This window comes from Natator depressus, chromosome 6, assembly GCF_965152275.1.
Source record: "Natator depressus isolate rNatDep1 chromosome 6, rNatDep2.hap1, whole genome shotgun sequence".
Classification (NCBI taxonomy): domain Eukaryota; kingdom Metazoa; phylum Chordata; order Testudines; family Cheloniidae; genus Natator; species Natator depressus.
The window spans coordinates 20,327,386-20,350,732 of record NC_134239.1 but is presented as its reverse complement, the minus strand read 5'-3'; the positions used below and the strand labels follow the sequence as shown (position 1 = coordinate 20,350,732).

Below are 23,347 nucleotides of genomic sequence, written 5' to 3'. Positions count from 1 at the left end.
TGGATCTCTTTGATGGAGTTAGGGCCTTAGTTGACAACTCATTTTTTAAAATGTATTCTGTCAGTTTGGTAGACATTCCTTGGAACTGTGTATTCACTATTTTTCTATTTTAAAAAGAGAAAAAGAAATTGAGATGCGTGGTGGTTGACCACATTATATGCGTTTAGTTATTTTATTTTGATTTATTTTGTCCATGTATCTGATCAAAGGTAGCCATTTTTTATATTATTGGCTTAACTGTCTTGTAAGATTTTGTGCATGGAAAACATCCCATGATTTGATAAATTGTTTAACTGTATGATAGTAGGAGGCATGTTTCTCCTAAACACAAAAGTTAAAACTATTTTCTTGCTGTATGGGAAATTGCTACTTAAGTTTTGTAGTTTCAGGTCATCTTAGTATTCTTGCGCAGTAAAGAGTTCAGAGTATGAAATGTCTCTTTCTTTGTTGTGTAAATTGCAGCATCTTTTTTGCTTTTAGTGCATAAATCTGTACTTTTTTTTTGCAGTGTGTCTTTTGATCGTGTGTCAGACATCAACTTTACCCTCAATACGAATGAAAGTGTGAGTATATGTTCCTGCTGCTGTCATGACTTCTGTGCTTGAGAGTGTGGACTGCAAAACAAATAATAAAACTTCTACTTGTCTTCAACACGTAGGGTGGGTCAAATGATTCTTTTCAGTATTATACTTGAGGAGTAGCTCATTCACCCACTTTCTTGTAATGATGTAAAGCCTCTGTGTCATTGGGAAACTGGATCACTGCTTTCTATATCAGCTTCTGAGCAGAGCCACTTTCACTTTAAGGTATGACCAGATACAAGTGCTTCTGTTAGCCGGCTCTAAAGGAAATGCAGTCAAAAGCTGCCTGTTTGCTGTGGTAGAGGTACCTCAGAGCTTGTCTGCACAGTACAGCATAGCATATTAGAGGAGGGTACATCGACGTTACTTGCTAACTGGCCTGTGTAGACCCATGCTGGTATGCTCTAGGACAGTGGTGCTCAAACTTTTTCAGATGTGCCCCCCCTCCCCAAAGGAATCTGTCTGCGCCCCCCCACCTCCATTATTGCACAGTCAAGGCTTCCTCAGCAGCAGAGCTTGGACTGAAGGCAGAGCTGGGGGAGGAGCTGGGGCTAGAGGCGGAGCAGGACTGTGGTCTGAACGGGGTTGGAGGCAGAGCTGATCTGGGGGTGGAACAGGGCTGGAAGCATGGCACTCCCTTCTCGTCCCCTGTGAGGGATGGTCCTGCCGTTCCCGCCCCCTCTTCTCCCCAAACATTTCTCTGTCCCCCCCTGAGACATGCCCCACACCTTTGAGAACCACTGCTTTATGAGTTCCCTAGCTCACGGTAATGTTGTATTTGCTGACACAGTACTAAGTTAGTACACACTAGGGAACTTCTAGAGCTGGGGTGGGCAAACTTTTTGGCCTGAGGGCCATATCAGGGTATGGGGATTGTATGACTGGCCATGAATGCTCACGAAATCGGGGGTTGGGGTGCGGGAGAGGGTAAGGGCTCCAGCTGGGGGTACAGCCTCTGGTGTGGGACCAGAAATGAGGAGTTCAGGGTGCGGGAGGGGGATCCGGGTTGGGGTATGAAGGCTCCAGCTGGGGGTGCAGGAGGGTGCTCTGGGCTGGGATCGAGAGGTTCGGAGGGGGATCACGACTGTGGCAGGGGATTGGGGCGTGTGGTGGGGGTTCGGGGGGTGCAGGCTCCGGATGGTACTTACCGCAAGCAGCTCCTGGAAGCCTGTCCCCCCTCCATCCACAGGTGCAACCCTTGCAGCTCCCATTGGCCAGGAACTGCGGCCAATGGGACCTGTGGGGGTGGAGCGCAGAGCCACCTGGCCACGCCTCCGCGTACTACGTAGGAGCCGGAGTGGGGGTCATACCAGCTGCTTCCTGGGATCTGAGGGCCGGATTAAATGGTCTGATGGGCCAGATGTGGCTCGTGGGCCGTAGTTTACCTACCCCTGTGTGGGACAGTTACTGTGCAACAATGTTGGTATATCTTAGAAATCACGCTGCTCTAGTGCAGATTGCTGCACTGGGTAGACAAGCCCTCAGATTCATGAACAGACTTGGGTATCATTCTCTGGGCCTGTGCTGTTTGCTTAAGCAGTTTATAGTGTGTGGGTAGTATCTTCTCACTCTTCCATCAAAATGCAAATTATGGTCTTAACCAGCAAGGTAAAAGGAATACGGGGACAGAAGTGTAAAGATCTTTTCCCCAAAAATGTTTCTCTGGTGTGCTAACCTCTCCCTCCTTGAGTGTATGTGCCTGTCCCTTCTACCTCCCACAACTCCCCCAAAAAAATCTGGAGAGAGAATTCACAGTGGGGAAAAATGTCTCCAAAACTTTGAAATGTTCCTTAGCTATGCCCAGGGAGTGAGCAGGAAATTGTAAAACAGGCACCACTGTAAAGGCAGAGTTTCCTGAACTGCTCTCATAGAAAACTTAGTCAAAGCTTGATTAATCCAAATCTGGGTGCATATCTCATTCATGGGATATAGTGTGGGTTCCTTATATGCACCTTTATTCTTTTCTGAGACTATATTAAAAATTGTTTAACCATAGAAATAAGGTGGAGTAGTGTACAGTTTGTGAATGGTCTTTACTCCTGTTCATATTTTTGCTTTGTGTTCTGCTGTAGGGGAATATTGCATTGTTTGAGGCATGCTGTAAGGAGAGAATACAGCAGTTTGATGATGGTGGTTCTGATGAAGAAGATATATGGGAAGAAAAACACATTGCATTTACACCAGAATCTCAGAGACGATCCAGGTGAGCAGTGTTTGTTTTTTCCATCCAATTTGTACCACCGAAGAACCTCACTGTTCTCATTGAGTACGTCTGTTGGTACAAATTCTTGACTGCTTGGAAGGCCTGTCGAACAGAGAGAAATCGGAGACAAATTGAGTACTTGCTGCTGTTCTGGGATAACCTATTAGAGGATGGGCCCAGCACCTGTCCCTTCCAGTCTTTTGCCTCTGTAAGAGGTTTAGGCAGCAGCCCTCTCTGCTACTCAGCACTTCTTCAGCTTTCCTTTTTTCTTCCATCCTTGCTCCTTTCCTCCACTGCCACTTGGGCCAAACCTCCTCCTTGGTTATGATTTCCAGAGGCTCCGAGCTGTCCAGCCCAAGCAGCCTGCCTTCCCTTTAGCATGCTACACCAGCAGGAGGCCAGTGTACTCAGGCTGTATAGTGCCAGGGTCCCCCTCCTTGTGCTGCAGTAATAGAGATTTTTTTCTTTTTATTTCAAAGAGCAGGTTGAGGAGAATCTGTTGTCCCCAGTGCTTTCACTGGCCCTTCAGCTCTCCACTCAAACATCCAGAGTTTCCTTTCAGGGATCCCTTTGGAATGTCTCCTCTGACCTTTGCACAGTAGCACCATATACACTGTTGTCTGTTCCCCCTCCACTTGCAAATACCTGTGACCAGGAATTTGTGCTAGACCATTATGTTGCTGCTGCATTTAGGAATATGTATAGGTCCAGGTTACCAGTGCACTGATGTCTGTGCAGAAGTGAGGGAACAACCTGGATGTCAGTCTGGAAGGGAGGAAGAGTGGGGAAGCTGTTGCCCTGCTCTCCTTAGGATTACTTCTGTCCATCCTCTGGCATTTGCAGCAGCCCATGTGGAGCAAATGAAGTCTCTCTCTGCTTTATTGCCTGGTGGTGTTTGACCTGGCCCCTAGCTATATTCCCTCCCCTTTCCTATTTCCCCTTGGCATGAGGGCAGTGGCAGCCATCTTTCCTTTCCCTTGTTGCTGTGGGAGAGGAGATGGGTCAATTAACTTTGTCAAGTCAAAAAACACCCTAAAATCTTGATCCGTTCTGGCAGCGCTGAAGAGTAAGTTTAACAGCTAATGCTGCAGTGTAGTTCCAGCTGATCCCTCAGTGTTTATGGTCAGACTTGCCTCATTCCTACCTGCTAACTTGATTTGCAGTTCTGTTTTAGCCTCGGGAAAACTCCACTAGCCCAATGCACTCCTGGGAATTCCTTCTAAATATTGAATATAAACAATCCCTTTATATTTTGTGAAGCTCGGGCAGTACAGACAGTGAAGAAAGTACAGACTCTGAAGAAGAGGATGGAACAAAACAAGACTTGTTTGAATCAAATACCAATGCAGAGGACAAAATGGAAGTGGACTTAAGTGAACGTAGGTGGTTTTTTATCCTACTGCCTCGATCTGCTTAGATTACCTGAAGGAGGAATTAGATTGCAAGTTATCAGTGTAGGAAAATGTAACGGTCATTCAGTTAAGTGGTAGCTCATAGTGCAATTTTGTCTTCCTTACCACTTTATTGAGGCCCCTCACCTTTGCACCAAGAGGTTTTCTGAGTAAAATCCTCAAAGCAACCTCATGTGAGTGTTGTCAAGTATGAGCACTTCAGGTGCCTGGCTGAGTCAGACACATGATAATGTAGTATTCTGTTTATAAAATGGATTTTGGGTTTTTTTAAAAGAAATTGGGTTTTTTCCCCAAAAGGGATATGTAGTTTAAACGAGCACACCTGTTTGAATCTGTTTAAAGCTGATGAAAGCTTTGGAGACCCATCAGTCTAAACCTTTTGATATCTTTACTGAAACTAGTGAAAGTAAAATTTTGGAAGTGACAGAAAATCTGTACCTGTTTCAGACAAACTTTTACTCCATGCTGGTTCTTTTTTAATAGTTTTACACAGGAGCCAAGAAGTGACTTGGACTGTAGGTACAGACTGTTAATGTTTTAAGGCATTAGACTTCTAGGGGCTCTTAAGCCTGGTCTGAACACACAGTTGTACCTGTTTTACTGAAGGCATGACTTTTTTTATACTGACTTAGTTAAACTGGTGCAATTTTGTTTGTAGACAATCTTACCAGTTTAAACATGGCTTATGTCAGTTAGGGTCGCATCAGTAAATTCACAGGTGCAAGCTAAACTGATGTAACCGCTCTTAAATTGGCAGTCCGCACATACGAGTTGCACTGGTTTAATAGAACTGATTTAAATTAAACTAGTGCAACGTCAATGTATAGAAGAATGGTTAGTATTTTTTATATTGATTATAAGGAATTATAAAAACAAAACAAAAGGAATTTGTTTTTTTCCTCTTCCTTTTGTCAGATTGGTGTCCCTGGCATCTGTGTCTCCAACAAGTTTTTATCCTTGTGGATACCCTCCCCTATCTGTCTGGATTGGAATTTCCTGTTACAATTGTAGTTAGTCACAGGGCTTCCTTTTCAGCCTGACTTTTTTGTACATAACTGCTAATGAAAACAAGTATTTGCCTTTGGGACGATGAAGCACCTTGAATGAGTACTCTGAGTTAGAGACCTATTTTGAAAATTAACTTGCTACAAAATTTAAAATTCTAGTGGGAAGAATTTTAAAATAAAATGTTAAATCCTCATTTGTTTTTTGCAACAAAATTTTGCAGCACTTTGCTTGTGAACTGATTACTTATTTTCTTTGTTGCAGTTAACAAACACACACATAGTAAACAGAAGCTAAACAGTGAGAAGAACACTTAGTTTTAGAAACAGGTGTTGACAGTAACAAATTAATACATATTTTTTCTATAAAATGTTGGACTATATTCATCCCTAGTGTAACTCCATTAAATTATTTTTAATGTGTCATCTGTTAGGTTGGATTGATTGCAGAATGCCATGAGTTATAGTGGTATTTTCCTCTAGTTTCATAGACCAAATTAATTTTGCATTTGTGAATTGCATTCAGTTTCTAACTCTAGTGTATGCAGTGTTTCAGGTTAGCTATATGTGCATGTATAGAGTTATAATGTATTAAGAAGTGAATTATATCAATTTCTAAATACGTTATAAGTGAAATTGTCAATGTTTCTAGCACCCAACTGGTCGGCTAACTTTGACGTACCCATGGAAACTGCACATGGTGCCAATTTGGATTCTGTTGGGTCTGATGTATGGAGCACAGAAGAACCTATGCCAGGAAAAGAAACTGGCTGGGCTTCTTTTTCAGAGTTTACATCTTCTCTAAGGTAGGAGAATTTTATTATGCTTTAGCCCAGGCTACCAGCTGCCAAGGATAATGGCAGTCGGTACTAGTCCCTTTAGTGGTCATATGCATGTCTTTTGCAGAAGTGTTTGCATAATCCATTATGGAGTTCTTCCTGAAACAGAACTAGTGTTACTTGTCGTTTGCTGTACCATGTTGTTGGGGATTTTTTGTGGAGTTAAAAGGTATATTGCACGTAAGGGCGTCATCTACTCTACAACTATCATCTACTCAGGAGACTCAGATCCAGTCTGTTTCTGGTGTAGATGGTGTATCTAATTATATCTTGCTAATCAATTTGGTTGATTGCTAGGATGTTTAGGTCCTAGCCACACTCTTTTTTTTATAAGTGGACGGTAGCTGTAGTGTCGATTGGGCCTAAGTGACAAATGCATCTTTGAATATGGAATAAATTGAAAGAGTATGATGGTTCTGTTTTGTGATGTAAAGAAAATAGTTTTGTATATGTCTGAAAATCCATCCACTCCATGAAGCCCATGATGACTTGCTTAGACAGTCCCATAGTACTTTGAAGTGCTTGACCCTTTTTTGCTGTGTATTGGTTTGCATCAGAAATAGTCAGATTCCTAGGTATAATGAGATTGTAGCCACGTAAATATCCCCGGAAATGTGAATCTTTTAAAAATTGCCCAATTATTGTGCTCCAGAATGTACTTTTTCATTTAGGGCTGGTCTACACTTTAAACACTATAGCAGCACAGCTGCAGCACAACAGCTGCCCTGCTGTAGCACTTCAGCATAGAGGCTGCCGACAGCAGTTGGAGGGGTTCTCCTGTCTGCATAGGTAATCCACCTCCCTGAGAGGCCGCAGCTAGGTCAACTGAAGCCTTATTCCATTGACAGAATGTTAGCTACACTGGGGGTTAGGTCAGCTTAACTGTGTTGCTCAGGGTTAGCTGGGTTGACCTAACTTCGTAGTGTAGACCACGCCTTCGTCTCTTGCCTGCATGGGTGGTGAAGATCATATTCAGAATATAAATCAGTTAAACAGATGTAGTGATTGATGTCTGCCAGAGTGTGCAGCTGCCCTGAAGCAACTGGTCCAAGAGATGTGAACTGCACCTTTCCTCTCCATTGGGTTGTTATAATGAACTCTGATTTCATTTCAAATGTCACCATTACAGCTCTTCAATGCAATGCCTGAAATGGGGGCAGGGTGCAGATGGCAGCTAGTTTGCGGTTGTCAAGATTTACTGATGTGACGACCAAGTAATTCAGACTGCCCTCCCAAACTTAAAATGACCTCTGCTCAAAGTTGATGGGAAAGAGATGTATTCCCTCTCTGTAACAAGCGTCCAACTATTTAATAAGTAACAAAAACCAAAACTGTTCCTTACCTATGTGCCAATAGCTGTATTTTTTCCTGTAGCTTCTGCAGTGCAATTAAACACCTACAGCACATTTCAAAATTGAAAATTTGGGGGCAGTGTACAATAAATTGAATTTAATAACAAATTAAATAAGACAAGGGATATTGTCTGACCTGGACTGCTTGGAAGTAAAGGTGAACAGTGCTGCATAATTTCAAGGTTTCTGCTGCCGTTTTGGGGTCCCAGTCCCTACTGTGTAAATTGCATCTTGTGCCGTTGGAATAGTAAAGGAACTGTTTCAAATTCACTTCAAAATGAGACCCTAATTCTGCAGTTGACAGCTTGTGGGTGGACTGCTATCCAGCATGGAGCCATTGCCTTTTATGGGTCTTAAATGCATGCTTTCATGAATAGGGATATTTTTGCTGAATCGGGGCAAAAAGTCATTTACAATTATTTAAGATTGGAAGTGGCAGAAATGTGGTGTCTGTTTGGGGTCCTGTGGGAGGTATAAATTTTGAGATCTTAATCCAGATACCAGTGGACAAACATCCATGTTATAAAGACCACCTCTTTGGTTGGTGGTGGTCTACTTCGTGGGCAGAGATGGCATTGATTTGATTTGGACATAGAGATTGAGCAACCCAGATACCATTTCCATGAAAGGGACAGTCTAGCTGAAAATATATTTAAAAGGAAACTGCAAGGGACAAAAAAAATTAGACTTGTCCTTTTTATCCTGTTTCTGTGTCTCCTTCTCCCTCGATAGTAAACCAGAAAATCTTAATTCTGGCTTTTCCTAACTTTGTAGTGCTTGACTTTGCATCCTTAAAATTCTTTTAACATTTCTTGGATGAGTTTTAGCGTAGTTGATTTCAGTAGGATTCTGGAGTTGATAGTACTCACAGAAATAGAAACGTTATTTTAGAAGTTCTGGTTGTAAATTGCATTTTAATGTTGAGAAATCTTTTTCCAAAACGTAATTCACCTTCATTTGTATTTAAGTTCGAAAGAGTCTTTAAGAAGTAATTCTCCTGTGGAAATGGAAACAAACACAGAACCAATGGATCCCCTGAGTGCAAATATATCTGCACTTGCAACACAGCCAGAGGGTAAGTGCACTGAAATTATTCAAATTATGTGCAAATGAATAACTTAGAAGCAGAGTGGCTTAAGTGAGTAGAGCATTAGACTTCCTGGTTCTACCACTAGCTTCCTGGGAGATCTTGAGCAAGTCATTTCCCCTCTCAGCACCTCTGTTTCCCCATCTGTAAACTGAGGGTAAGGATACTGACCTCTTCTGAAACGAGTTTTGAGATCTACAGAAGAAAAGCACTGTATAAAAGCAAGCTATTAGTGTTAATATTAACTTTACTTTTTATTAGTCAGTGGGACTTGGGCACAGCTTTAGTTAAGATGGCCTTTAGCCTCTTGAGTCTTTGGATGCAGCAGTGAACGGTCTGTGTGCCTGTCTCTCCCTGCTGTCGTCTAGCTTTTCCAGCGCATGCTCAAAGTGGATTAAAAATTAGCAGGTTACCCCTCTTCCCAATTAAGGAACATAACAAGTGCTGGAAGCCTGGGATCTTCAGACCTAACTATGGGCTTGTCTACATAGGGAAACTTACCGGGAGACCTGTACCAGTATGATAATACCAGTATAACTTCCCATGTGAATACTCTTGTTCCAGAATAAGTGTCCAAACAAGGAGTTATAGCAGTAAATTTCCCTGTGTGGACAAGCCCTAACTAAGTGTCGCAGCTTCTGCAAATATCTACATTGCTAACTGATTTGGAAAATGTATGTTTTCTTCAGTAGCTGTTAATATTTCTGCCCATATTTGTGCCCATATTTAAAGTATATGTGCCCATGCATATTTTACCTGCCGTGTGGGATTTGCAAAGTAAACAAAACTGCAGGAAGATTGTGATTACAATAGACATTCTCCTCCTACACATCTCAACTGATTTTTACTTGTTCATTACCTATAAAAATCATTAGCAATATCCTGATTTATTTCACTGTATCAGCCCAAGGAAGTGTTGCTATGGAGGCCAGTTCAGATGGAGAAGATGATGTGGAAAATGCAGACAAGGTAACTGAGACAGTAATGAATGGCAGCATGAAGGAAACACTGAGCCTTACTGTAGATGCTAAAACTGAAACAGCTGTCTTCAAAAGGTGAGGAAACCTAGTTCATTTCTCTTATTCACTCAGGGTGTACAAATTTTTTTGTTCCTCCTTTAAAAATGTTTTAAATAAATGTTGACTGAGCATTTTATTCAGTCCGTTTGGAAGTATTTCACAGAACAAATGATTTCCAAGACTCTAGACATCTGCATGCAGAGATTTTAAACTTAACAGTCTGACTCCAGTTTTCCGTTACCTGAGCTTTCATTCATATGTAAATTTGAGTAGAGGTTATGGAGCTAGGTTACTTCTGCACTGGAACCGAAACAAAACCTTCTGAACTATTAACTGAATTGTGTTGAGATGTCAATTTTTGGATTGAGACCTGAGTTTTTTTGATTAGGGAAGGTTTTGTGTGTCCAGGGCTTTTGGGTGAGTGAGATGCTTCTTCGAATATTGGTCCCTAGGTGTCTTCCACTGTGGGTGAATTCTTTCAAGTAGTGTCTTTTGTCGATACATGCACCCTTGCCTTCTGTGTGCTTTCAGCCAAAGGAATTAAAGGGTGGAGAGGAGAGGACTGGACTAACTGTCTTTCCAGTTCCTTCTTACTGCCATATGGCCTGGATCAGAATGTCCAGTGTCTGGAGCTTTCCTTGGAGTTCTCTGATCTGTAAATATTCCAGAATTTGCTTTTGCCTATAGTTCTTTATATCACAGGTGTTTTCTCAGTTTCATTGTAAGCCCCAACCACTTTCAATGTGAAGTGCTCTCTTTTGGCCTTGCTACTGCCTTTATAATTAGTTTTTAATAGTTTTATAGCTTTTAGTAGAGTTTTCTAGTTAGATTCCCTACCTCAGGGGACTTCCCTCTTCACCTCACCCTCCCGTATCCCTTCCAGCACTATGATGATTGTTGCTGCTCTTCTGAGTTTCCTCTGATTTGATAGTGTATTTCTGATCATGAGGTTTCTAAAACTGAATGCAAAATTGCTGGTGCAATAGCAGCAGAACTGTTTAGAGCATATATCCCTTCACTGCTACATGATCGTGATGCTTCTCTATATATAACAAAATTGCAATGACTCTTTCTGGCCAGTGTTTGAGTAAATCACACATCTAACTATTCTCCTAGTCTGTCCCTGTCTCTTTGAATTTTTTGGTCCATTTTTTGATCCATGCTGTGTGAAGTCAATTTCTACTGTTATGGTTCTTTTACCTCCAGCCTATGCTGCTTCCATTCACAATACTTTGGTATAGAATTGTGAATTCTGAGATCCCTCGAAGAGTGAAAAAAACAAACTAATTGTAGAAAGATACTTTGACTTCTAACCCTCTAAAGGGGACTATATAGTTAGACCTGAGCTTCAGATGAAAGTCCCAAAATACCTTTAATTTGAAAGGAAAGCCCCCTAGACTAATAGCATGCCTAGTAAGACAGAGATCAGGTCAATGGTAAAGACGGGAGACTAGCCTGGAATAGGAAAACATGTAACTTGCAATCCCACATACAGGGGAAATGTTCCAGAATGCAGTATGGCGAGTTTTGATCAAATCAACTCTGTGACAATTGTAATCATGAGCCTTTTCATTCCTTGTAATCCTAATCTGTAAATATTTCAAAGTAGGGCACAGAACTTTGTGGGATCAGTAGAACTCCCATTAGAGTCAGTATTTGTATGGCTAAAACCCCATTTGCTGCTTTGGGATGTGGGGATGTCCAGAAGTAGTGAGGATACAGAAATTTGCATCAGTCCTTCTGGCTTGCTCCTCCCTGAGTTAAGCACTATATACAAGTTCTTACCATATTCTCTCATTTGAATTCTTTAGGCTGCTGCTGATAGAAAATTGGTATAATGAAATTGACAGGGTCCCAGAGAGACTTGGGTGTTCAGAGTAGTCTCCCTCTTTTCCCCTGAACTTGAGATCGCACAAGGGGTTTTCAGTTAATGTATTTAGGTCTTACTTTAGGTCAGCTAATTTATTATTACTGCTTACTGTTTGAATTGAGGTAGCACCTGGAGGCTGTAATCAGAATTGGGGCCCTTTTGTGCTAAATTACGTACAAACATGGAGGTGGACATGCCCGCAAAGAATTTTAAAGGAGGTATCTCAAACATTTGGGAGAGAAGATGGGGAAAGTAGTTATAGGCATGTTTGTTTGCAAAGACACAACAAATATCAGAAGTCCCTCTTGGGCATCTGTCATCAGTTGGGTTTTCTTGGGGAAAAGTTGCTCTTGAGGAAGGATTTAAAGGAGAATTGAGTAATAGCTTTATGTACTAGTTAGGAAGGATGTTTCATGCGTTCTTTAGTGTTGCTCTTTGTGGAAGTAACTGGTAAATGGATAATGGAAGCTGACACAGTAGAGGTACTTAAGTTGTGAAGGTTTGTAAAGACCAGAAGCTTGTATTTCAAGAATGAAAAAAGGAGAGCAAGTGGAGAGACCCAGAAGTGGAAGAAAATTCTGGCCATGTCACAACCTATCTGAGAGGAGGAGATTCTAGTAGTCAAGACAGGAGATCCAGACAAGGATTTTAGTGGTATGAATAGAAAAGGGGTTAGCTATGTTAGGGGGTCAGTATTAGGAAGATTTGGACATGGCCTGGATGTTGTGAAGGTCTTGAACAAAGGTGCAGTCAAAGCTGACAGCCATATTATGGACCAGAATGGCAGGAAGGATAGCAGAGGTGTCGGGTATGATGGAGAATGGGTGGAGTGGGGAGGGCTTTGGAGGAGACAGACTGAGTTTAGTTTTGGTTATATTACATTTAAGTTAATGGCAAAACATCTAAAAAGAGATGTCCGTTTGGATGAATGAGCTCTTAAGTGCTACCGTAATGCAAACAAATAGTAATGGAGGGAGATGGGTCAGTGGTAGAGAGATGTCCGTATCATTGGCGCAGAGGTGATAGCTGGATCTGAAAGTGTCAGTGAGGTTGTCTGTGATGGGATCTTCAGGAGGAAAGGAAGTGGGCCAAGGACAGAGCCTAGTGGGACAGGATACCTGTGTAAAGTGAGATATGGGACCAGGAGGATCCACTGAAAGAACAACCAAAGTAATAGGACAACTGGGAGAGGAGAGTCTCTCACAAATCTTAAGGGAGAAAAAGGACTCACGTCATATGGTGGCAGGTTTACAGTTTGAGAGGTGTGTAAGGTTGCACTTGAAATCAATGGAAGGTGGTTGGCTGACACAGAATCCTAGAAAATCAGGGTTGGAAGGGACCTCGAGTCATCTAGTCCAACCGCTGCTCAAAGCAGGACCAATCCCCAACTAAATCATCCAAGCCAGGGCTTTGTCAAGCCTGACCTTGAAAACCTCTAAGGAAGGAGATTCCACCACCTCCCTAGGTAAACCATTCGACTGCTTCACCACCCTCCTAGTGAAAAAGCTTTTCCTAACGTCCAGTCTAAACCTCCCCCACTGCACCTTGAGACAATTACTCCTTGTTCTATCATCTGGTACCACTGAGAACAGTCTAGATCCATCCTCTTTGGAACCCCCTTTCAGGTAGTTGAAAGCAGCTATCAAATCCCCCCCCCTCATTCTTCTCTTCTGCAGACTAAATAATCCCAGTTCCCTCAACCTCTCCTCATGAGTCATGTGCTCCAGCCCCCTAATCATTTTTGTTGCCCTCCACTGGACTCTTTCCAATTTTTCCACATCCTTCTTGTAGTGTGGGGCCCAAAACTGGACACAGTACTCCAGATGAGGCCTCACCAATGTCCAATAGAGGGGAACGATCACGTCCCTCGATCTGCTGGCAATGCCCCTACTTATACAGCCCAAAATGCCGTTCGCCGCCTTGGCAACAAGGGCACATTGGTGACTCATACCCAGCTTCTCGTCCACTGTAACCCCTAGGTTCTTTTCTGCAGAACTGCTGCCTAGCCATTCGGTCCCTAGTCTGTAGCGGTGCATGGGATTCTTCTGTCCTAAGTGCAGGACTCTGCATTTGTCCTTGTTGAACCTCATCAGACTTTTTTTGGCCCAAACCTCTAATTTGTCTAGGTCCCTCTGTATCCTATCCCTACCCTCCAGCGTATCTACCACTCCTCCCAGTTTAGTGTCATCAGCAAACTTGCTGAGGGTGCAGTCCACGCCATCCTCCAGATCATTAATGAAGATATTGAACAAAACTGGCCCCAGGACCGACCTTTGGGGCACTCCGCTTGATACCAGCTGCCAACTAGACATGGAGCCATTGATCACTACCTGTTGAGCCTGATGATCTAGCCAGCTGTCCATCCACCTTATAGTTCATTCATCCAATCTGTACTTCTTTAACTTGCTTTAACAAGAATGCTGTGGGAGACCATATCAAAAGCTTTGCTAAAGTCAAGGAACAACACTTCCACTGCTTTCCCCTCATCCACAGAGCCAGTTATCTCATCATAGAAGGCAATTTGGTTAGTCAGGCATGACATCTTCTGGGTATGTTCATACCCATAACAGAGTAGCTAGAAAAAAAGAACATGTAGCATTGGAGTGCAAATGAGAAGGGAGAAATTTTTTAAATAAACATAGATATGTATTTACCAACGCCCCCTCTTCTCTTCTCTTCCCCCCTGGCCCCTATAGGCTTCACAACTGTAAGGGAATTCTCACGTGTTTCATGTGTAGTTCTAGCTGAATAGAAACCCTAACCAACTACATAAATGATCCCTTTTTCTCCAGTGTGTGCTGCCCACTGTCTGCCTGTGTTAGTGCTGTGCAGCATACGCCAGGTGTCACTTTAGCCTCCAAATGAAAAGATGACTTCTTCAGCAGTTTTGAATGAGTAGAGTGTAATACAAATAAGTGGCTTTTAAAAAGGAGAATTATAAGGCTGGTTTTCCTGATGTGCTTTTTCATGGACAAGTTTAATCAAAGTGCTAATTTTTGAAAGGAACCTCAAGTCTTTTATACTTTTCTCCTTCTATTTTTTGCATACTTTTGGCTTCAGAGTGTTGAAATCCTATCGGTATGTACGGTAAAGGCTGTGATTGTTCTCACTTCAGGCACCAAGTACATTCTTTATTCCCTCCTTGCACTTGTATGTAACCATTGTATTTCATGCATTTTTTTTCAATCCAGTTTAAGTGGGCGTAACACTGATATATTAATGGATGTCTACAGAGTCCAGATTCCTGTGCTTGATTTCCATGCTTCATCATAATTCAGAAACCATTTGCATGTAGTCTAGACCCTTCCCGCCGTCTCCCACTATTGCATGAAATTCCCTACATCCATAACTGAAGTTAAATTGTAACCTGCTTTTTATTTAGTGAGGAAGGAAAATTGTCTACCTCGCAAGATGTTTCTTGTAAATATGTGGTGGAGGAGAACACAGAAGCTGTAGAAGAAAATCCTGTTACTCCACAGCCTGATAGCAGCAGTCCAGAACAGAGGTAACCTTATTAAAGGCTGCTTTCAAGCCTATTACCAGCTGTTTATAGCATGTTTTTCTAATAGAACTAATCTATATATCTACAATTTCTGGTTCCAGAATCCATTTATCAGCTCTTGGTGTTAAGTGTCTTTTCTGCACACTTTAATCTATTGTTTGTACCTGTTCTATGTGCATTCTTTTGAGTTGTCTTTTTCCATTAATGTCTGGAGTTCAGAGGAAATAGTTTTTTTTTTCAGAAGTATTTCATTGAAATCCCTTTTACCCAGTATACTGTAGCTAAAATGAGTTGGTGTTTCCATTCTTTTGCAAGAAAAGGTGGGTAAGGTAGTCTTTTACTGGACCATCTTCCGTTGGTGAAAGACAAGCTTTTGAACTACACAGAGCTCTTAAGCCTGAGACCTGTACAGCAATTCTGTGTAGCTTGAAAGCTTGCCTCTTTCACCAACAGAAGTTGGTCCAGTTGGACCCCAGGTCGGTGCTGCAGGGGGTTCCCTTCGTGGCCCCATCCCCGTGGCTGATTTTGGGCTCTGACACCTCAGATCTGGGCTGGGGAGCCCACCTGAGCGAGTTCAGCATCCAGAGCCACTGGATGCGGGACAACCTGGCCCTCCATATCAATGTCAGGGAACTCAGAGCAGTTCGCCTGGCCTGCTAGGGCATTCTTACCTCACTTGAAAGGCAAGGTGGTGCAGGTACTGACAGACAATACTGGAGCGATGTACTATATCAACAGGCAGGGAGGGGCCAAGTCCTCAGCCCTTTGTCAGGAGGCCCTCAGCTTATAGGACTTCTGTGTGCGTCATGCCATTCATCTGATCACCACCCATCTGCCTGGCTCCAGGAATGTCTTTGCCGATCACCTCTGCAGGACCTTCTCATTTCGCTGCGAGTGGTCCCTCCATCCGAAGGTGGTCAGCGTACTTTTCCGACGGTGGGGAATTCCCCAGGTGGACCTTATCATGTCCAGGCAAAACAGGAAGTGCCACCAGTTCTGCTTTATCCAGGGTCTGGACAGGGGTTCCCTCTCGGATGCCTTCCTCATTCCGTGGACGGGGCGCTCATGTATGCCTTTCCACCACTGCCATTGATCCACAGGGTTCTGGTGAAGGTCAAGGAAGACCGCGCGAAAGTCATTCTTGTGGCTCCGGTGTGTCTCCGTCAGCACTCGTTCGGCATGCTGTTGGACCTGTCGGCAGCCATCCCCCTCCCACTGCCTCTTCGACCAGATCTGCTGTCGCAGAACCATGGCAACCTGCTGCACTCGAACCTGGCACTGCATCTGACGGCATGGCTGAATGCAGATGAAAGAGCACGTTCAGCATGTGTTGCTTAGCAGCAGAAAACCCTCAACCAGGGAGACCTACCTGGCAAAGTGAAAAAAGTTTGAGTGCTGAGCTGCAGAGAGATGTCTTTGGGTCCTCACTGTAGGATGTACTGGATCACTTGTTGTGTCTGAGATTTCAGGGGTTGTCCTTTCCCTCTGTCAAGGTCCACCTGGCGGCCATCTCGGTGCGGCACCCCCCCAGTCTATGGTGGGTCCCTCTTCACCCATCCCATGATGATGCGTTCCTTGAAAGGGCTGGAGCGCCTCTACCCGCAGGTCCGGCAGCCGGTCCCCCCCTTGGGACCTGAACATAGTGTTGTCCAGACTCATGGGTCCTCCTTTTGAACCCTCGGCTTCCTGCTCCCTCCTCCTCCTGTTGTGGACGGTCTCCTTTTTGATCGCTATAATATCGGCCAGTAGGGTGTTGGAGATCAGGGTGCTCACTTCAGAGCTGCCCTATATGGTTTTCTTCAAGGACAAGGTGCAGCTGCAGCCTCTCCTGAAGTTCCTGCCCAAGGTGGTGGTCCAGTTACATACTGGTCAGAATATATTTACTGGTCTTCTGCCCGAAGCCCCATGCATTGGATGAGGAAGGGAGGCGTCACACCCTGGATGCCAGGCAGGTGCTGGCTTTCTACATGGTCAGAACAAAGCCGTTCTGTATGTCATCGCAGCTGTTCGTTGCAGTGGTAAATAGGATGATAGGTCACCCTGCGTCTGCACAGAAAATCTTGTCCTGGATCACGGCCTGCATCCGTTACTGCTATGAGCTGGCAAAGATATCCCCACCAGCAATTGTAATGATTCACTCAACTCGAGCACAGGTGTCATCGGCAGCCGTCATGGCGCAGGTGCCAATCCAAGAAATCTGTTGGGCTGCAACCTGGTCGTCCGGCCACACGTTTGTGTCGCATTATGCTTTGACCCAGGAAGCACAGGATAATGCTGGCTTTGGCAGAGCTGTGCTGCAATCTGCAAGCCTGTGAACTCCGAGCCCACCTCCAAAGATTCTGCTTGTGAGTCACCTACAATGGAATTGATATGAGCAAGCACTTGAACTAAAAATGGTTACCCACCTTTCGTAACTGTTCCTAGAGATGTGTTGCTCTTGTCCATTCCATTACCATCCCCCACCCCCTCGTTGGAGTGTCGGCAAGAGAGACCTGAGAGGGCATAGGGCTGGCAGCGCCTCATATACCAGCTCATGAGCACAGCGCTCAAGGGGGCGACACAGCCGGCCCTACTGATACCGCTAAGGCAAAGATCTCTGATGAATGGAATGGACGTGAGCAACACATCTCAGAGAACAGCAGTTACGAAAGGTGGGTAACCATGTTTTTTATTTATTCTTTACTTTTAAAAATATTTTATGTATAAGAAGAGTAAATAACACGTTAGGGGTTCTCTTTTACACTCCACTATGCGTGTTTTTTTTTAAAAACACCAAGTATTTGACCTTCACATGCACTCGTAGTAGATTAAAAGTAGTAGATTAGATTAAAAGTTTTGCACATTTCAGATAAACAGTTGGAAATCAAAGAAATGTAAAAGCTGGAAATGCTGTAATACGGCACCATTTTAAAAATAGCTTTGCAAAGCTTGTCAGATGTTTGCCAAGACGCACGGCATTAGCCTGTGAATAAAGAATTACCAGCATAAACCAGAAGAGGGCTCTCAAAGCTAGCAATTCTTTGCATTGTTCCTGATTTGAGTAAATGTTTTTTGTTTTAGATATCCTTGTTTTGAAATCCCTTTTTGGCCTCTAATGACAAATTTTAGAATGGACAAGGTATTTTAAAACTCTCTCTCTAAAGGTGGCTGTCACAGTAGATTTCATCAGATTCATCACAAGTGCAATATAAATAGGTAGATAGACCTATCCCCGCTTTTGGGGCTCCAAGCATGTATGATTGGTGGGAGTCTCCTAGGTAAGTCATGGTCCCCCTAATCAAAAATAGAGAGGTCTGTGCTAGGAGTCCCAGAGTGCCCCAGAATGTCCCAGTGGTTGGTTTATTTCAAACAATTAGTGAAGGTCACTGCTACAGCTGTGGTGATTGTGTAGAACAGACTCTTGCCCATCTAGTTTTTCTATTTTACCTCCCAGATTTTTCCTGAAAAGTTGATAATTTTCTGTCTAGTGCGGTCTGTCTCTTTTCTAATGTGTATATTTTTTTAAAAAGTGTTTTTAGTGAGTGATTGACAGCCAAAGACTTAGCTAGGGGACTCCTGCTGGTCATGTGCATATAGAGCACGGACCCAAGAGTGTGGCTTCTCTGTGATTGTACACCATCAGAGAACAAGCGTTACAGGTAACTTTTCTCTGTGTGCAGTACAGAATGGTATATTTTTTTTTCTTTAAAAAAAAAAATTTGTGACATGGTTTCAGTGGATTAGTTTATTGCAGTGGATGAAAGTGGAGTGGATTTTTTTTTTTTTTTTTTTTTTTAAAGTACATGTTGTTTTAACCTAGAAACAAGTGGTGTTGGTTTGAACCGCATGAGTTTCATATCATTTGTATTGCCTGAATTAGCAGGGAGAGTGTTTACACTAAAACTGTTCTTGCCATAATAGGGCTTTTTTTGCTTTTCACTTTCTTCGCTCCTTGCCCCCGAACTGTTCCTTATCCTTTAACAGTAATGGAGTGAATGAAATTCAGAATGCTTCTGAAACAGCAGCTCCTAGGTCAGATTAGCACACAAGACAATTTTTAAAAACATTACATTTATTTACTTTGTATTTTTGACTCTGCAGATATTACTTCTATATGAAAAATAATTGATATGAGATGTACTTAAGTAATAATTTGGCAAGCTGAAGCACTAGTACACCTAGTACAAAATAGGAAGCAGAGGCACTCTTTAAAGGAAATAGAAACATACTTAGTGAGAAGACACTGTACCTTACAATATCACTATTATGTGCCTTCCATCAGTGACTGAAGCCAGCTGCATTTTGTTGAAGACCAAATGGAACTTCTGTTAGTTGTACTTACTTCATTAGTCATCTTCATTAAAGTGCTGAATAGAATTCTAGTCAGTGGGAGTAATTAAATGGCAAAAACTTTGTTAATGGGGATTTAAGGTTGCTCAGTGATAGCCTGTGTTCCAGAACGTTAGCCTTAGGTTTTGTCTACTCTAGAGTTTGTCAGCATAATTTACTTTGCTTGGGTGTGAATATACCACCCCTCTGAGCGACCTAAATTACATCGACATAAGCACTTGTGCAATATGTTGGCAGGAGAGCTTCTCCCAACAACATAGCTTCGGCCGTTCGCGGAGGTAATTTTATTTTTGCTTCTTCACCAGATGTCTTGCAGCGGCACAGCTGCACTGGTACAACGGCACTGCCGCAGTGCTGTACGTGTGGACATGTCCTTAGTGGGTTTCTGACTTCAGAGTTGCAGGCTCAGAGGGTTGTTAAGTGACCCATTCATCTCAATGAGATGTTCTCAACTGAAAGGGAATATTCATGGGAGATTAATACAATCTGAAACACTAGCTCTGAGATGTGTGAACTGCTCCATTCATGTCAGTGGGTGTTCCCAACCTACACCCCCCCTGTTGGAGAATTTCTGATGTGGTGGTCTTAGCGCCTCATCCCCGTGTCAACAGTATGTTCTTGGTGCATGCTCAGGGCATGCCTGTTCTTAGCTTCCTAGCCAGATTGGGGCAGGACTTCCCCAGATTCTGGCTCAGATTGGGGTGGGGGAAGAGGAATGGGGGTGAGAACCCCTTGGTGGGCAGGAGCCTCCAGATTCTGCCACACACATGGAGGCACAGGGGCTCAGACATTACCAGAACAGACTCTGAATCCCAGCTCACGGTGGGCAGGGCTCAAACCCCCAGAAGAGCAAGCACCCCAAACCTGGCTCACTTGAGGGGGCCAGGGAAGGAGGGGTCCCCAGAGTGTGGTGAGCAAACATGCCCCTGCCCCATTCTCCTCTTCCTGTCACTCCCATGTTTCCTTTCCCAGTGTCTCGCCTATCTTCTCCTTGCTCCCTGTTCCCATCTATTCCCCACCCCCTAATCACTTCCCTTCCTGGTGAGCATTAGCTTGTGTGGTTTCTTTTCAGAAACCAACTTCAGCACCTCCTGAATGATCTGTTGTGCTCAGATTACATCCCCCCCCCCCCCCCCAAATAAAATTTCCCTTGTGATAGAGGCAGATTGGAACAATGTACCTGCTTTGTTTTGGGTCGGTGTTCAGATTTTATGACCGTAACACATCGCCAGAGCCACCCAGGTATTATGTTGTAGAGGCAGTTTTCCAGACAGTTAGCCTCACGCTGCACATGCTCAGTATAATACACAAGGCACACGAATAGGTGTGCAAGCCTTCTCATGTACATAACCAGAGAAACAAAGTTTTTTGTCATGTTTTAATTTGATTTCCCCCAAAGGGTTGGTGAGTGTCATGCACTCTTTTGGGGGTAACCCTCAAACATTGAACACCCTCATGCAATGATCTAAGCCCTGGCTTGATCTCTATCTATGAGCAAAACTAGGTTGCCAGAATGTGTCAATTTCAAGTAAAGCTGTTTTCGTCCAAGTGTTCTATCTTGGGAACCCCTTTGATCAGATGGCCCCAAATTTGGATCATTAACAGAACCTTACAGCCCCACTAGACGTACCAAATGTCAAGGCAGTCCCAGTAACCATGTAGATTTTAGAGCAGTTAGAAAAGGAACCTTTAAACAGAAAGCTGGTCTTAACCTTAACTAGAGTAGAGCTGTCAATCTACTTCTGTGATTAATAAGAAAATGAAAATAGGACATAGCAGGGTGTGTTATATTTTGTTATGGATGCATTGCCTCTTTTCCATGACCCCAATTCTAAATTAATATATTTTGACAAGTCTTTGGAAGTTCATGTTCTTGCCTTTACCCCCAAACTTGATTTAGTGATTATTATAAGAGTGCATTGGTTTCTTATACACTTACCATCCTCCTTTTGACTTCTTAGGACTGATCAACAAACCCTTTTAGGAGAGGCAGCTGTTAATGGCCCTGTATGATATGTGATGTCTGCTGCTGTTGGCTGAAGAACACGAACTGATATCCAGGGGTTTTAGTGTTTCTCAAGGATTTCATCGAGAGCCTGTCAAAGCCAGTCACTGCTGCACTAATTTCGCAAGGGATCAGGACCAGCAACATTTATATTCTAGATTTTAAGACATTGTACAGAAATTCATAAGTGTAAAAAATATTGCACATTGAGAAATACCAATACTTTTTGCGTATGTTTATATTGTATTGTTCTAAATAATGGGTGGCCTGTGAAATAAGATCTTGCCACCCGGGTAATGATGATAGTGATACTATAGTTAAAATGGCTGTAAGAATAGTTTTATAAAAAAGTGAATACACAAATCTAATGTATTTGAGACATAACTATTTGACAATTAGTGTGACCAAAGTATTTAGCAGTTTTCATACATTTTTTTCACCTTGTAAAAATAAAATAAAATTCATGTTTCTTCCAGGTTGGCGAAGAATTGTAGAACTGAAATGCCCTATAAATGTTATTTTGGTTGTTTTAGCTTACAAAAGTGATTTAAATAAGAATTTTTGGTGTTCAGCATTTTACAACAGGTTTTTAATTGGTAATTGTTTTCTGTATTGTTTAAATCAGATCAAAAATGTAAGTCTATTGGTAGAGATTTTAAGTATTTATTACTACAACTTAGGTGACAAATTGATGTTACTGTAAAGCCATATGTTCTGTTAGTCTTGTTTGCTTGAAACAATACCTTACAGGTGAAACACTAGAATATTTGAAGTGCACATGGCTTGTTGTGTTTTTTTAAAGTGATTCACCTACCTTTGAACCCATTCACCGAGATTTACTTTAATACCAAGCATTATACAATTGAACATTTTAGAACAATCTGCATATTTAAAACACCATAATCCTGTTAGACAAGTCAACTACGTGAAATGCCTGTGCTGCTAATGTAATTACAGTACGTGCATTTTAAAAATATAGTATTTTTAAAGTACAAATCAAAATTTGGCACCTGAGCATGTTAATTGTTACTTTCACTGTATTGATCTGTGTGAGGCTTTCATTTGTAAGTTCTAAACCATTTTTTTCACAGCTGGTTTGTATATATATATAGTGATTATGGAAACTAATTCTGCGTAATTTATAATTTTCTATGTCAGTATGAAATTCCAACCGCCTTCTCAAACAAACAGAAGCAATATACTGTATATTGCCACATTGTCTGGTGAAAGGATTAAAGTACTTCACCTCTTGCACTTTTAGATGCAAATCCATTTTTGTTTCTGTAATAGGAAGTTAGTCATTTATTTTTACATTGTTTGTTTTCCTGACCAGTATTTAAAGCCAAAAGGATACTCTAAACAATGGCCAATGATTTATTTTAGAAAGTGTCCCAAGCAACGTGCCTAAACATTACATTGCATACAGAAATAAAAAACAAATGTATAATGGTATTTCTTTTAATTCTTCCTGTCTTGCATTTCATACAATATAACGCTAGAATATCTCCAGAGAGATTCCAAGTGGTAAACCCCCAAGAAATTACTTGATCCGTCTGGTGAAAATGGAGGCAAATAATAATTTTCAGGGTAAAAAAGAACCACCAGTGTTACTTGGTGGTGCATAAATGATGCAGGAACCCACTCACTTTAATAAAAAAAAAAAAAAAATGTCCCTTTCTATGAAATGGAATATTCCTACTTTTGTCTTACTTCCAAGTGAGCACTCCTGAATATATTTCAAATGTTGGTTTCAGAGTATTTTTAATGCACTACTGCTAACTTTATCTGCTATCTGGAGGATGTCCTATGTTGTTTTTTTGTGATTGTTACTGAACCAGTTCTCAGTACCCAAAACACCAACTTTGGCTCCACATGTCTGGGTTCCAGGCATGGTCCTTGGGGGAAGTAACACTGCTTGCTTGTTTCCTCTGGTGACCTCCTGTTCCCTAGCAAGCAAGGAGATACCTGCTGAAGAGTTTTGCAGTAAGGTGGGGGTGTTTACAGGGATTACGAAGATCTGATGAGGTTTGAAGCATTTCTGTGTTGTATTCAAATTTCAAAAGGTGATGGTTCTAATTTTCTGTTGTATATTACCTACACCAGAAATGCTGAATCATGGAATGGAATGAAATGGAAGTTATAGA

The 23,347-nt window shown here is 42.4% G+C and overlaps 1 protein-coding gene across 10 annotated transcripts in view; it reads left to right on the top strand.

Annotated features, from left to right (window-relative positions):
• The window catches only part of PPP6R3 (protein phosphatase 6 regulatory subunit 3), a 135,111-nt gene extending 112,384 nt beyond the window's left edge, over positions 1-22,727 (top strand). For 5 of the 10 annotated variants that reach the window (XM_074954721.1, XM_074954720.1, XM_074954717.1 and 2 more), the window contains 9 exons: positions 509-563; positions 2,654-2,784; positions 4,045-4,163; positions 5,853-6,006; positions 8,360-8,466; positions 9,383-9,533; positions 14,428-14,445; positions 14,750-14,872; positions 21,160-22,725. In XM_074954721.1, the coding sequence (XP_074810822.1) occupies positions 509-563; positions 2,654-2,784; positions 4,045-4,163; positions 5,853-6,006; positions 8,360-8,466; positions 9,383-9,533; positions 14,428-14,445; positions 14,750-14,872; positions 21,160-21,211 (910 nt within the window). In that variant the 3' untranslated portion in view covers positions 21,212-22,725. Of the gene's footprint in view, positions 1-508; positions 564-2,653; positions 2,785-4,044; positions 4,164-5,852; positions 6,007-8,359; positions 8,467-9,382; positions 9,534-14,427; positions 14,446-14,749; positions 14,873-21,159 lie in introns of all 10 variants that reach the window. The other 5 variants (XM_074954723.1, XM_074954725.1, XM_074954724.1 and 2 more) reach the window with 5 other exon arrangements.
• Positions 22,728-23,347: the final 620 nt, after the last annotated feature.